Source organism: Pavona decussata, unplaced genomic scaffold (genome assembly GCF_977016875.1).
Source record: "Pavona decussata unplaced genomic scaffold, jaPavDecu1.1 SCAFFOLD_912, whole genome shotgun sequence".
Classification (NCBI taxonomy): domain Eukaryota; kingdom Metazoa; phylum Cnidaria; class Anthozoa; order Scleractinia; family Agariciidae; genus Pavona; species Pavona decussata.
In genome coordinates, this window is record NW_028145943.1 from 908,682 (window position 1) to 922,381 (window position 13,700).

At 40.1% G+C, this 13,700-nt stretch overlaps 1 protein-coding gene across 1 annotated transcript; it reads left to right on the forward strand.

Moving 5' to 3' along the window:
* Nucleotides 1–12,899, forward strand: LOC146448530 (bone morphogenetic protein receptor type-1B-like). The gene is made up of 7 exons (XM_085102542.1): nucleotides 1–116; nucleotides 3,225–3,488; nucleotides 4,922–5,036; nucleotides 5,364–5,439; nucleotides 7,823–8,489; nucleotides 10,565–10,701; nucleotides 11,752–12,899. The coding sequence occupies exons 1-7, from the start codon at nucleotides 59–61 to the stop codon at nucleotides 11,935–11,937; spliced, it is 1,503 nt and encodes a 500-aa protein (XP_084958668.1). The 5' UTR covers nucleotides 1–58; the 3' UTR covers nucleotides 11,938–12,899.
* The last annotated feature ends 801 nt before the right edge of the window (nucleotides 12,900–13,700 follow it).

Sequence of the window (13,700 nt, forward strand, 5' to 3'; positions counted from 1 at the left end):
CCTGCGCTGCGTCACGTCAGGATGGTGCACGGCTTGCGCCAAAAAAATAACAGCTGCAATGAAAGAGATTTTCTTCTTTTTTATGTTAAGTAGGACCTTTACAGTTTCCACTTCAGGTAGGTGACATGTTTTGATAAATGTTCGGTGGCTCAGCTCAATTGTGTCTTAAAAATGGTCAAAATTCGTGCTTTGTTTAGTCAGCGCGAGCGAGTTCACAGTTCCACCATGTTTCGACGCTCGAAAACGTGGTAAAATTCTAAAAAGGTGCCAGGGTGGCTCTATTGGGTAAATAGTAAATTTTGCTGGTCTGGGGTGGTTCTTATTTTCTTTTGTGGTAACAGGGGGTAGATAAAGGGAGGTAAAAACTACAGTACACACTACCAACAACACTACCACCAACAAGTCCAACAACACTGAAATTTCTTTTGACAACATCGCTCGAGGGAAACGTCCCCTGGCATGTCGAGAATATTCCGTAATTTAATACTTATAAGCTGGAGAAATGAATATATATACACCCCAAAATCAAACCCAATTGCTCTGTCGAACCCCTCCCCTCCCCCCCCCCCCCCCCCCCATTGCACCCGCCTCAGTGAAGCTATCTCCTCTTTGGACATAGCTTGGCACCAGACAGATGCCAAATTTTTGTGTTTTTAAAACATACTGTTAGTAACTACCTTAGTGAAGCAATATGATAAGAGGGAACTTTTTTTGTCTTGTTTTGTTTGCATCAAGATGCAAATAAGATGTACTTTGATAATGCAAGTGGATTATCTAAAAACATGTGTGGAATGTCTACTGACATTAATGGAGTCTGGTGATGTGTACAGAATACCACGCATATAAAAGCAATCTACATTTGGCACCCTTATTAATTCAAACTGAGTTTGTGGTTGTAATGTGTTAATAGTGGTGTTGGACAAATCTTCCTCACGTTCAATAATTACTCTCCTCCCTACCCCCTTCCCCTCAATTCTCTTGACTCTCATCTTATCCCCCAACCCCTCACCCCCATACTCTTCCCTCCTCGCCCAAAAATATAGATCTACCAGTAAAACCTGCACACTGAAGCTTATAATAACTCAAAAATGGTCTTTCCAAAGTTAAGTGCCCCAGATTAAGCAGCTGACATAATAGAATTTATAATAATAATAATTCAAGTTTGATGTCAATAGCACTGGGAGTGCTTGCGCGATCTCTCGAGCCAGAGGCTCGTGATAAAATGCTTGACAATAATCCAGATTGAATTGGAAATTGGAAATGTTGGTTTTTGAGGAGAGGGGAAAACCGGAGTACCCGGAGAAAATCCTCTTGGAGCAAGGACAAGAACCAACAACAAACTCAACCCACATATGACGCAGAGTCCAGGAATCGAACCCGGGCCAAATTGGTGGGAGACGAGTGCTCTCACAACTGTGCCATTCCCTGCTCCCCAAGAAAAGATATAAACATGTAACAAAAATAATAACTAGTGCTGTTCTCACTTTGTTTCTGACCCCAACAACATAATGCCACTCATATATTCAAAACACTTGAGTGTTTGAATAATGCTTACTTGCGTAGTGTCACAGTAAAAGATAGAGGCAATGGTTTGCTTTAAACCAATAGCAAGTGAGACATTTATGACAAAAAAATTTGTCATTTAATCAGAGCTTGTTGTAATATTTTTTCAGTAAAAATATTAGTTATGTTTAACTTTATCCCAAAATGCAGTTCTTTAATGCTCAAGATTTGTATCAGTGCACCCTCCCCACCCCGCTCTCCCCCCCCCCCCCACACGCACCAAAAAATGTTTTTTCTCAATAAGTGTCTCATTGACAAGCCGGCTGAAAAATGTTCTAAGCACCACAGGACTATTTTTAAGTAATAATTATATATGGTAACCTTGTTTCAAAATATTTGTTAAAATATTCAATAAAAACACAACCTGACCGTCGCTCTCGCTTGTGTTACACCCAGCAACATTGGTGCTCATATATTGGGAACACTTGAGTGCTTGAATGATCCTTATTTGCAGAGTGTCACATTAAAATGTGGAGGTATTAATGGTTTGACTTTTAACTGACAGCAAATGTGAGAATGGCAGTGTCATTTAATTTAAGGCGTCCATTTGGGGCGAAAATATGCTCAGATATTTGTCTGCAGGCATGTTCCGAGAAGCGAACAGTTTTCCGAAAGCGAAGCTCGAGGAAAACTGTGAGCTTCAAGGAGCAGATAATGTCCAAGGACAAATATCTGAGCATATTTTTAAAGCCAAATGGAGGCTATTGTGGTTGTTATCCTTCAAATATTTTTTGCAACATGTAGCAACGAGCTTGAGTATTTGAACCTTTCGTTTAAGAACATTTTACCGTCAAAAACGTTTAGAGTGTATGTTGTTTTCTGATACTGCTTTATCGACCAGCAGGTTTATCTCTCCTTCTGTCGCAAAAGCGAACCGTTCCCCCATCTTGACATTAATTTTAATTGTAAACTTGATGCGCCTTGAAGTTTTTGAAATTGGGGAATATCACTTGGGGAATATCATCGGATATTCCCCAGTTTTAGTTGGGGTATATTCGGTCACGTGAGGCATTTAGACCAATCGTGCGCGAGCGAAAATATTTGATGGATTATAACAATATATATATTTTTTCAATAAAAAATAGCAGTTAATATGTTTTACTTCAAAATGTAGTTCTTTAATGAGCTTTTTATAAGTGCACCACCCTCCCCACCCCACCAAAAAAATGCTACCCTCAATAGGTGTCATATTGAAAAGTCTAAAAGTTGTATAAGCATCACAGGGCTATTTTAAGTATATAATTTTTTTCTTATAATTATGGTAACCATGTTTCAAAATATTCGTAACTGCACCTTTCAACAACGTGTGGACTCGGCTAACGATTTGCATATTTTATTGCTGTCAATCATAATTCCACTCATAACTGGGTTGGGGGGGGGGAGGGCATAAAAATACAGAAACTGAGAAAGTAGATTGAAATCTGCCAATCACAGGGCAGGAACATGAACCTTTTGATGCTGTTAAGCCAAGCATTATTGTTTTCTAAGAGGTCCATTGCAGTGATTGATGGCAGTGAAAAGCATTACGGTTGGTTGAATCTTGAACTTCAGAGTCTGCATGCTATTGAAATGTGCAGTAAAAATATATTCAATAAAAATATTTCCTATGTTAAACTTTAACATGATAGTACACCTTTGTTTTCTTATTTACCTGTCTACAGGCACGATAGAGTGTATCTGTGAAAATACAGTATGCCAGGTGACAAAAGGGAAGTGCACCACCTACTATGGATGCTTCTCATTTCTTGAACAAGGCAGTAAAGGGCCAGGAAAGGAGAACGTTACTAAAGGCTGCCTTAAGAATGAAGCACACCAGGATATAGTATGTGAAAGTGGAACTGATCGCCGCCCAGTGATTTGCTGTAACACGAATTTCTGCAACATGAATGTTACGGCAGCCATGCTTGAGCCAATAGAGAAAAAGTGTAAGTAAAGCTGCCCATTTGATGGGCACTTTTGATCTCTTGCGTGTAAGTGTGCTTCTTCATTTCTTCTAGTGTATTATGTCTCTTCAGTATATTGTATATTTAATCTTTTTCTCTTTCACTGCCTGCCTCGATTAGCTTCCACTACTAATTACTGGTCCAGTGTAATTAGCTTGAAAAGTGGTAACCATGTAATAAAGATTGATTGATTGATTGATTGATTGATTGATTGTAGTTCCATAAATTACCAGGGGGGGACTCTCATATGAAAGGGGTGGGGATGCCTGTCGGAAATTTTGAATGTAACCCCTAAAGGAGACTAATCTGGGCGTGGCCCAAGTTTTTTTTTTAACCCCTAAAAGAGACCATTTTAAAACACAGACAAATATATTTTTGTATTTCTTTGCATGCAACCTTAAACGAGACCTTCACTGCTAAATATGACAGTGTTTTTCCCAGAACACCCCAAAGTGAGACCAAAATCTGAAATTTACATCCCTAAGCGGCCCTAAGTGAGACGACAAGCATCCCCTGCCTCTTTCATCTGAGAGACCCCCCCTCCCCCCTCCCAGGCCTAAATTGCAGCCATTTTTATGGAGACAGAACTTGCTCTTTCCAGCAGTGTCAGTGGGTTTCTGTTACCTGGCCAACATAATAATTTCAAATTACTGTGCATGTTAATAAAAGGGGAATTAATTGTCCCTTTTCACTCAGGTGTATAAATAGGTACCAGCTAACCTTATCCCCAATAGTCCTCAGGCAGCTTTGCTTGTTCAACAAGTGCTATTATTTGTGGGAAAAAGGATGGGTACCACTGAACATTCCACTGCCACTTGCAGGGGGAGTTAAAGGGGAAGTATCATGGGGTTTTTGATATCTTTTGTTAAAAATGATGAAATCAGACCTTCAATCACCTGCCAAATAATTCTAGGATGACGAGAGGAAAGAAATCAACTCATTTCTTGAAAGGAACAACTCGTGATCATTTCCAGTGCATTTTGGAAACAAAAATGCGAGAACTTGAAAAATATTAGCCTAACATTTTTCAAGTTTCAATCCATACCGGCCTACTCTGTCTCTGTCTCAGAGGCACTAATCGACAGTTTTATTGCACTGGAGTGATAATTTAGAACAAACTTGACAATTAGTTCGTTGTTTCTGGTGACAGACAAATATTTTGAGGTTTTGAAATGACAGCTAATTTGTGTGATACTTCCCCTTTAAGCATAACTTTTAGTTGCTTCATTGTGCAGAAACCACATTTACCTCTTGTTGTGTGGGTGGCCTGTGGCACACATGTGACTTTACCTTTCCCTATCACTCCTTGGTAGAGATTACATAATTATTGAAAGTTGAAAGTCAACCCACCCCTCCCTACCTGTACCCCCCCCCCCCCTTATTTCAGATTCCTTGACTGTTGTTTCTTTGTTCAGATGGATCTCCAACGAGCATAGCAGATTCCTTCCTCTTAAAAAAAGTTTTCATGACGGCTGGTGTATTTTTCCTGGTCATCGTGTTTATTATAATCTTTGCCTTTCTTTGGCACCGGTAAGTAATCCTCTGATCATGCTTTTTGCTTTGAGACATTTACTGTTTAAACCCCAGTATCAAAATGTACATTCTCCTGTCTGTTTATTGTATATTCTTATTGTACAAGTTAGGGGAATTTATTTCATCAACAATACATTGTCTATGGTGATCATTTCCTTTATTCTCCTGACCTGTGTGCTTAAGGAGAAATTAGATGCTGCGGCTGCATCTGATGACCAAATGTTGTACATTTTCAACTGGTTACATAATGATTTGCCAGTGATAAATCAAACACAGTTTAAAATATACACTTAAATTGTTTTTTTATGATCTCTGTTCCTGTAGCCGTAGGGCATCCCACAACGATGACCCTTCGTTAGTACGTCTTGATGAAGACAGTGGAGCAGGATTGCCTTTTCTAGTAAGTTTGTCATTTACAAGGCACTTTCAAAAAGATGGAACGCAACGATGGCTTGTTAGAGCGAGCACGATGACAATTCAAGACTTCCTCCCCGAGAAAATCAAAGAGAAACAGATTGTTATTTCCCGTTTTGTACCATGGAACACCGATACTGATAACGTAGTGCCAAACGACTGGGAAAGTGTGTTCGTTATAGCTGGGGTTCGTTATAAACGAAATGACGAAATAGTCCAGTTTCGAATTCACCAAGACCGCAAAAGACGCATTTGTACAGGTTTAGCCTCAACCTGAAGAAAAATGTTGATTTTTCACAAATACCAGTGAGAAGGTGAACTTTTCACAACTCTGTGTTTTGTTTTATTTTAGGATTCAGCATTTTGCATTTTCCTGCTAACATTTGTGAATATTTTGCTTCAGTTTGAGGCTAACCCTGTATAAATGCGTCTTTCGTCTTTTTATCCAGCGGTCTTGGTGAATTTGAAACTGGACTATTGTGGCAAAACGGGTTTCACTGTGCTACGACACTTCATAGAGCGGTTTTTAATTCAAAGAATTTCTTATTTTCGTGGTTTTAATTTACTACGTTCCGTGATTGGTTAATAAAACTCGCGCCACTTTCTCAACCAATGAGAAGTTAAACCAAAACGAATCTTAATTTGCTCGCACGCGTTTTCCCGCGCTTGGCGCCGGTTACACGTATTTACTTCGAATTCTGATTGGTTCATTGCTCAGTTCACATCTGTTGCGATTGGTCAGGTTAATTACTTTGGTTTTGGTGTTACAACACTCACTGAAAACTCCATTATTACCCGTTTCTCTCGCAAGAATACATCAAGTTTGAAAATGGGAATAATTTGATAATTTTGATATAAAAATGTTGCAAACAAACAGTAGTACTAGCATTGAAAAAGACGAAATGGTTAATGGTTTCCATTTAAAAAGCCACACTTCCATTCAGGACTTCACCACCAGTGACTTCAAAAGATACATGAACCACACCGTTCAGCGTCTTTCAGTTAATTACTTGAAAAGACTCGTATATGAGAATCGAATTTCTCAGATGACTTTGTTTGTCTTCGGGAGTGAAAGAATTAGATTCGTCACAGTTGGCCATATTTTCGGACTTATGGGTCCAGTTGCATAAAGCATCTTAAGATAAGTGTCAGTCTTCTCAGCGTTCCGAAGGGCTATTTGATCACTTAGCTAAAGGCGTTTTACAATCACACTGGGAAACTTCCACTTATCTTAAAGGTAACCTCTACTCCGAAAACAAATGGACGGTAAACCGTTGGAAATAGTGTCTAAATTCTAAATTTTAGTTTAAGAAGTAGAAATAACATTCAAGTGTAATTAAAATTACATATGATTGTTGGCTATTTTCCCTTTTAAAATTCCCGGGTGCCACCATCTTGGATTTCATGACGTAATACGATTGCTCTATTGTTTCACACAACCCAATGACGTCATGAAATCCAAAATGGCGGAGCCCGGAAAATTTAAAGGGAAAATAGGCGACAGTCATATCTAATTTTAAACACACTTGAATGTTATTTCTACTTCTTAAACTAAAATTTAGAATTTAGACAATATTTCCAACAAATTAATTTACCCGTTCATTTGTTTTCGGAGTAGAGGTTCCCTTTAAGATGCTTTATGCAACCGGACCCTGACGCTTGTCAGCTTGTTACTCTTTCGTCACAAACGGTTTCCATCGCTTTCTCTTGTAATTTTTTTTTGTAGTTTGTTCGTTTCAGAGCTAGGCAGAGTAGCTGAGCGGTTCGCGGGGCGACGGCCTTGAAATCTGGAGGTCCCAGCTTCAACTCAGTCCCGCTCTGATCGCTAGCTGGAGTTGCCCCGCGTTCAACTCCTTGACTACACTAACTTGTAACTAGCCTACCTGGTAACTGGTCTACCTTCTACCAGTTGCGATTCTTAACTGTTATGTCCAATTTAAATTATTTCTTTGTGAAGTTTAATGCTCCGCCCCACTAGTACTTGTGCTGTAAACACTGCCGATGGCAAATAATAAACACTTGATGACTGTTCTCGGGGGAAACAGTTAATTTATTTCCTGGGAATCTCAATTTTTCGTCTCGGGAAGCATTGAGATTTGAGGGAAAAAATTAAGTTCGTTTCCCGAGGGACCAAAGAAATAAAATAGATCAAACGTGGAAAACAAGAACGGTCAACATTTGCGTTTCCTGTTCCCTGTTACCCTTTGACGTCATAGTTTTCGCAACGTTACACGCTCATGGGCTTTTGGGGGCAAAAAATTCAATTGTTAGATGTAATGTGACTATGAACTAGCTAATGAATGCGTGCGCTTTGGTGGGAAAAGCTTCAGCAATATAACTAAGGTTATTGTTGTTGTTATTTCTTCAAGGTACAAAGAACAATTGCCAAGCAGCTGACCCTGGTGAGGAGCGTGGGTAAAGGACGGTATGGTGAGGTTTGGCAGGCAAAATGGCGCGGTAGAGATGTGGCAGTCAAAATATTCCTTTCACACTGTGAAGCTTCCTGGAAGAGAGAGACAGAAATCTACGAAACAGTTCCACTGCGCCATGAAAACATCCTCGGATTTATCGCCTCGGATATTATTGGTAGAAATCAGCAGACACACATGTACTTGATCACGGATTATCACCCACATGGCTCGCTCTATGACTTCTTACAATCACACGCACTCAACAAGAGGACCGTGGTCCAGCTCGCATTGTCAGCATCGACAGGATTGGCTCACCTTCATACAGAAATCCAAGGAACAAAGGGCAAGCCTCCTATTGCACATCGCGACATCAAGAGCAAGAACATCCTTGTGAAGGAAAACCTAACTTGTTGTCTCGCAGATTTAGGACTCGCTGTCAATTACTCGTCCGAAACGGAAGAAGTGGACGCCAAGCGAGATACACGAGTAGGGACGAAAAGATACATGGCACCTGAAGTGTTAGGCAACATGCTGAATTATAAAAACTTTGCTGCGTTCAAGATGGCGGACGTTTATTCCTTTGGACTGGTGTTGTGGGAGATCGCCCGGCGGTGTAGTTCTGATGGTAAGCAGTTTAATTGTCCACTCGTATAGTTGGTTTTAACATGCAGAACAACAGCTCAGTAGACTTTCTCAAAGTCCGTTTTTGCGGAGGCCAGTATGGCGGAACTTCGCGCCCAGTCACGACTACGTCGGTTGCCGCCGGTTCACTTTCGGCGCCATAAGAAGTCTAAAACACAGCTAGTCAAATCACAATGGCCAGAACTTGATTGCAAGTTAACAAATGAAAATTGATCAGTGTCTAAGGCCCCGTTCACACGAGTATCCGTTTCAATCGTTAAAATTGTTGAAGTAAACTAAAGCAATTTATTTAATGTCAATAGCACGGGGATTGAGCTTACGCAATCTCCCGAGGTAGAGGCCCATGATAAAGTGCTTGACAATAATCCAGAGCGAATTGGAATTTGGAAATGTTGGTTTTTGAGGAGAGGGGAAAACCGGAGTACCCGGAGAAAAACCTCTCGGAGCAAGGACGAGAACCAATAACAAACTCAGCCCACATATGACGCCAAGTCCGGGAATCGAATCCGGGCCACATTGGTGGGAGGCGAGTGCTCTCACCACTGCGCCATCCCTGCTCTCGATACCCAAGAATAGGGATTTTAAAAACGCATGTTTCTCGTCCACACGTGTGCCTTCACTCGTTTTAGTGTTCACACCTAAGCGATTGAAAACTTTCTAAAACGCTACTTCTAATGCGGACCTCTATCGATGTTGTTACGTCATCGTTTTAGAAAACCTTCATTTTTGCCGTCCACATGTAAATGATGAATCCCGATTTCATAAAATCTCCACTTTTAAACAGTTTTTTTTAAATCTCCGTTTTGAATCATTTGTCTCCGTTTTCAAGTAAAAAAAAAAGATCGAAAACACATGCGTGTTGGCTCTGCGTAATATTCGATTTGATTATATTGTAGGTTTAGAGATTGAAAAAGTGAAGACTTGCAAATGTGACTTCTTGTGTTGTTCTTGTTGGTCGTCCAATCGGTCGACATATGTCGTTTGGTAGCCGCCGTCCGAGTTTGTACCACGTCAGTTTACGTCATGTATGGAATTAGTTCAAGGGGTCAAGCTTCTCAGTCTAACTTAGAAAAGCTTCTCCTCCTACAAAAACGAGCTTTACTTTTGATGAACTTTTCTACAAAAAGTGAACACGCTATTCCTTACTTCATTAACCTTAACATCCTACCTGTTCATTTTCTCTATATCGAATCTGTTTCCTGTTTAATGTATGATATCCAAAACAAACTAGCACCTGTTCATATTCAAAATTTATGTAAACATGTCACAGATATACATTCCTACAACACCAGGTCAGCAACCGCCGACAAATTTTATATCATGTCTTCACGTCTTGATCAACTAAAGAATTCATTTTCTCGATTTGGCGCACGGCTATGGAATTCTTTACCGGATAATATTAGAAAGTCTGACAACAGAATATTATTCAAAAAACAAATACATGAAATACTAATCAACACTTTAAAAAAAGAAAATGCTTACCTTACTCCTTCTTCAATTCTTGAAATAATGAAAAGCTTGTAAATTTGTAACAATCCTTTAATTTCTATCAGCTAGCGAATCCTTTTTTTTTTCCGTCACTCGTTTGTTTACCACTTATTTAACTTTTATTTTAGTCAATTTGTTGTAAACACCAAATTTATTTGTATTTAGTTAAGCATAAACATAACTACCCCCCTCGACTAGCTTTAGCTATTTGCAGATAGGTATATAACCAGCTTGTAACTGTCTGTTTTAATAAAGTGTGTGTGTGTGTTGTTGTTGTTGTTGAGTGCGCGGAAATTAGTCGCGTTTGATTGGTTGCTTAACTAAGCTCCGTGATTGGTAAAGAAACGTCACGTAACTTTGTCAATCGGTTAGAAGAGAAAAGAAAACCAGTTGCATGACTTGCTCGCAGGCGTTTCCCGCACTTTACGCCACTGATTTGTATTTGCGTGGAATTCAGCTTGTGTCATTGTGTTGTTCACTTTTGTTGTGTTTGTTACAGTAATTACTTTGATTTTACGACACTCCATTGAGAACCTGTATAACTACCTATATGCACTTTGTTTACTTTAGAAACTGGACGTTGTGAGGAGTATCAGGTGCCTTATTTTGATATGCTACCTTGCGATCCCTCTTTTGACGAAGTCAAGAAAGTTGTGTTGACAGAAAAAAGGCGGCCGTCGATACCGTCGAGGTGGCGCCAAGATGAGGTGAGTGTAAACCATACCCAGCTCACTTGGCCGAGGGTAAGCTTAAGATCAGTCGTCCTTTCTTGTGGATAATTGGGCTCTCTCCTCCGAAGAGGCCTCTTTTGGCGCTTGATGAGGAAGGCGGGGGTAGAGCGGAGACAAATAACTTATAAGGGACCGGAGAGAGTGAAATAATAAGGAGCGCGGATCGTCCCCCGCACCCCTTTTTTTTCCATTTCCGTTTTCCTTCCCATTTCCGACTTTTCGCTCCCCTTTTTATGAAGGAGTCTCTGGAGGGGAGGGGATAATTGTGTGTAATGTAGCCTCTAACGCAGTTTTTAAGGAAGTCGTATTACTCTCCTTTTCACCACTTCCATGAAAACGACTGCGCAGAAGGTAAGATGAGAAGCGGGATTTGAAAAGTTTGCGCAAAAGAAAACAAAAATAGCTACACATAAACTTTAGAGATCGCATGCAATCCCGTGAAAAATAGAAGACTTCAACTTTAATTTCAACTTTCTCTGCGTTTAAATTTTTAAAGAATGTACGTGTTTTGGTGAGAGGGCAGAGCGAAAGCTTACAGTTTAGGCTGGTAAAGAAAGCAGTACTTGGTTTGTAGCTAGTCGGGTGGATATCCTGTTGCGATTGTAGTGTTATATCGAGAATTCTTAGGGACAGTCTTGTGGTTGTGGAGAGATAAAAACGCCTCTAAATTTTATTTACGTACGTTAAACAAATTAGATGTGAGGACGTAGTCAGGTTAAATAACGCGACAGTGAAATTTCAAATAGGCCATTTTACAGTTGTGTGCTTAGTGACCTGGTCTTGGATTGGAAGCGAGGCTGGGGGTGACCTTGTTTTGATACAAACCTCACTGCTTTTCATATGTAGATCATGTTGTTCTTATGCTAACTAGTTTGCATTTACATATGAAAAGCAGTGAGGTTTGTATTAAAACAAGGTCACCCCCAGCCTCGTTTCCAATCCAAGACCAGGTCACATAGCACACAACTGTACAATGGCCTATTGTGCCGTTTCGATTCTCACCATAATCTGCTGATTCGTCAACAGCCTCTCTCGACCATGACAAAGCTGATGACAGGGTGTTGGGCGAACCATCCTGTAGCTCGCTTGGCAGCGCTGAGAGTTCAGAAGGCTTTGAGCAAGCTCAAGAAATCTATGGATCTCACAGATCAACCGTGTGACCTAACAAAGAACGACCGCTCTTGCTCTGAAGCTGGTGCTGTTACAGCATAGCGAGAAATTAAAAGAGTCGTATGATATGAAGATGCAACGTTCCCGTAACCTTGTCACACATACATATTTAGCGTTCATAAAGTTTGATCAAATTGCATTCTGGCGTTTGGAGGATATCTTCTGGGGCGGATCTAGGATTTATAAAGGGGGGGGGGGGGGAGTACCTAAGGGAGTCCGGAGCAGGCGTTTCCGGAAAATATTGAAATTTTAATCCTCGGAAATGCGTTTTCCAGCATTCTGGGGAGCAAACCAAAGGGTTTTCATTGCTAAAATTTAAGCGAACTTTTGTGTCAAAACGAAGAAAATTTGATAAAAAAAGATCAACAGTTGTCGAGGAGGATTTCAGTTTATATAAACGAATCTTTTCATGTCGTGGAAGTTGAATACATGCTGATGCTTTACAAACATATGTTTCATAAAAAACGGGATCCACGAGTAGTATTCTGCGCGAGAATTGTTCTGCAAATCGCTGAACTACAGCGTCATAATCTACAGGCTTGTTATGATGGATATTTATTAGTGCCAAGTCAGATAGCCTTTCTGTCGTCATGGAGGTCCGTAGATATCCTTTGAAACATTTGAGGTTATGATGCTGAACAGTGACAAACAACAGTAACGTTAAGAAACGTAAATAACAACGAACGTTTCCAAATGGTAAAATGAATGACAAATTTTCTGTTGTGGCTTTATCAAATTACAAAGGCTTTATTTCCTGTTTTACTTATTTTGTATTTTTTACTTAGATTTTAGACCGAACCCAACCCCCCCCCCCCCCCCGTCTACCCGCTAAATCCGCCCCAGTTTTTAGCAATAAAGCAATCTGACTATTCGCGACGAAACCTATTTACTGTTTTTCCAAAGAAGAACACCTGTTTTCGAGAGATGTTGTCTTTATGACTTGCTGTTATTTTTCATTCACGATTACCATATTTGTTATAAACATTAAAGTCATTTCAATCTATTATTATTAGTAGCAAAGTTTACTTTCATCTTCCGAATAAGGGACCGGTCATAAAGTACAGGGGTTTAACGTACTGGTTTTCAGTGGCCCTCCCCCGAGTTATTTGACAAAACTGCAGTGGCCCACCCCTGGAGTGGCACAGAAGAACCTAGTGACCCACCCCTCAACTAAAATCAGTAATGTGGATAGCTACATGGGGAACATAAAGTACGCATTTTGTTAAGATTCTGCTTGAGCTTTTCAGTATTGAAAAAAAAATTAGTCTTTTCTTTGAGGTGTGACGAAGGAGTGCACAAAGTCTCCAGCTGGACCTGGCTCCCCTTGTATTCGTTCAGTCTCATCTTTTGCAACACACCATGCATTTCGTTCCATTGCATTTTCTTCAAGTTTGTTTAATTCGTCAATGGAAAGGTTCTTGACATGTTAGTTTATTCTCCAGGCTATTCAGAGATTCATGGCATGAGCTAAATTTCGTAATGAAGATGTCCTACTTTTTTTTTTTCAATGCCATTGGAAGTGGTCAAGAAATGCACGAGATTTTGTGAAAAAAAATTTCATTCTGAAGGCAGACGCCAGTATGACCTTCACTGCCACCTGTCAGCCATGTCATTACAAGCAGCAGTTCCAGAAGGGGATTCAGAAGAGAAACCATTAAAACCTACTGACCGCCAAGCAATTATAGTAAGATTAAAAATTTTCAGGATTTGAAGGAGAAATATGAGAAGTTTAAGAGTAGCATCCAGACGAGAGAGTACCCAGCGGTTCACTAAAAGCTCTGGGAAAATCATCACTGGGCAAGAGT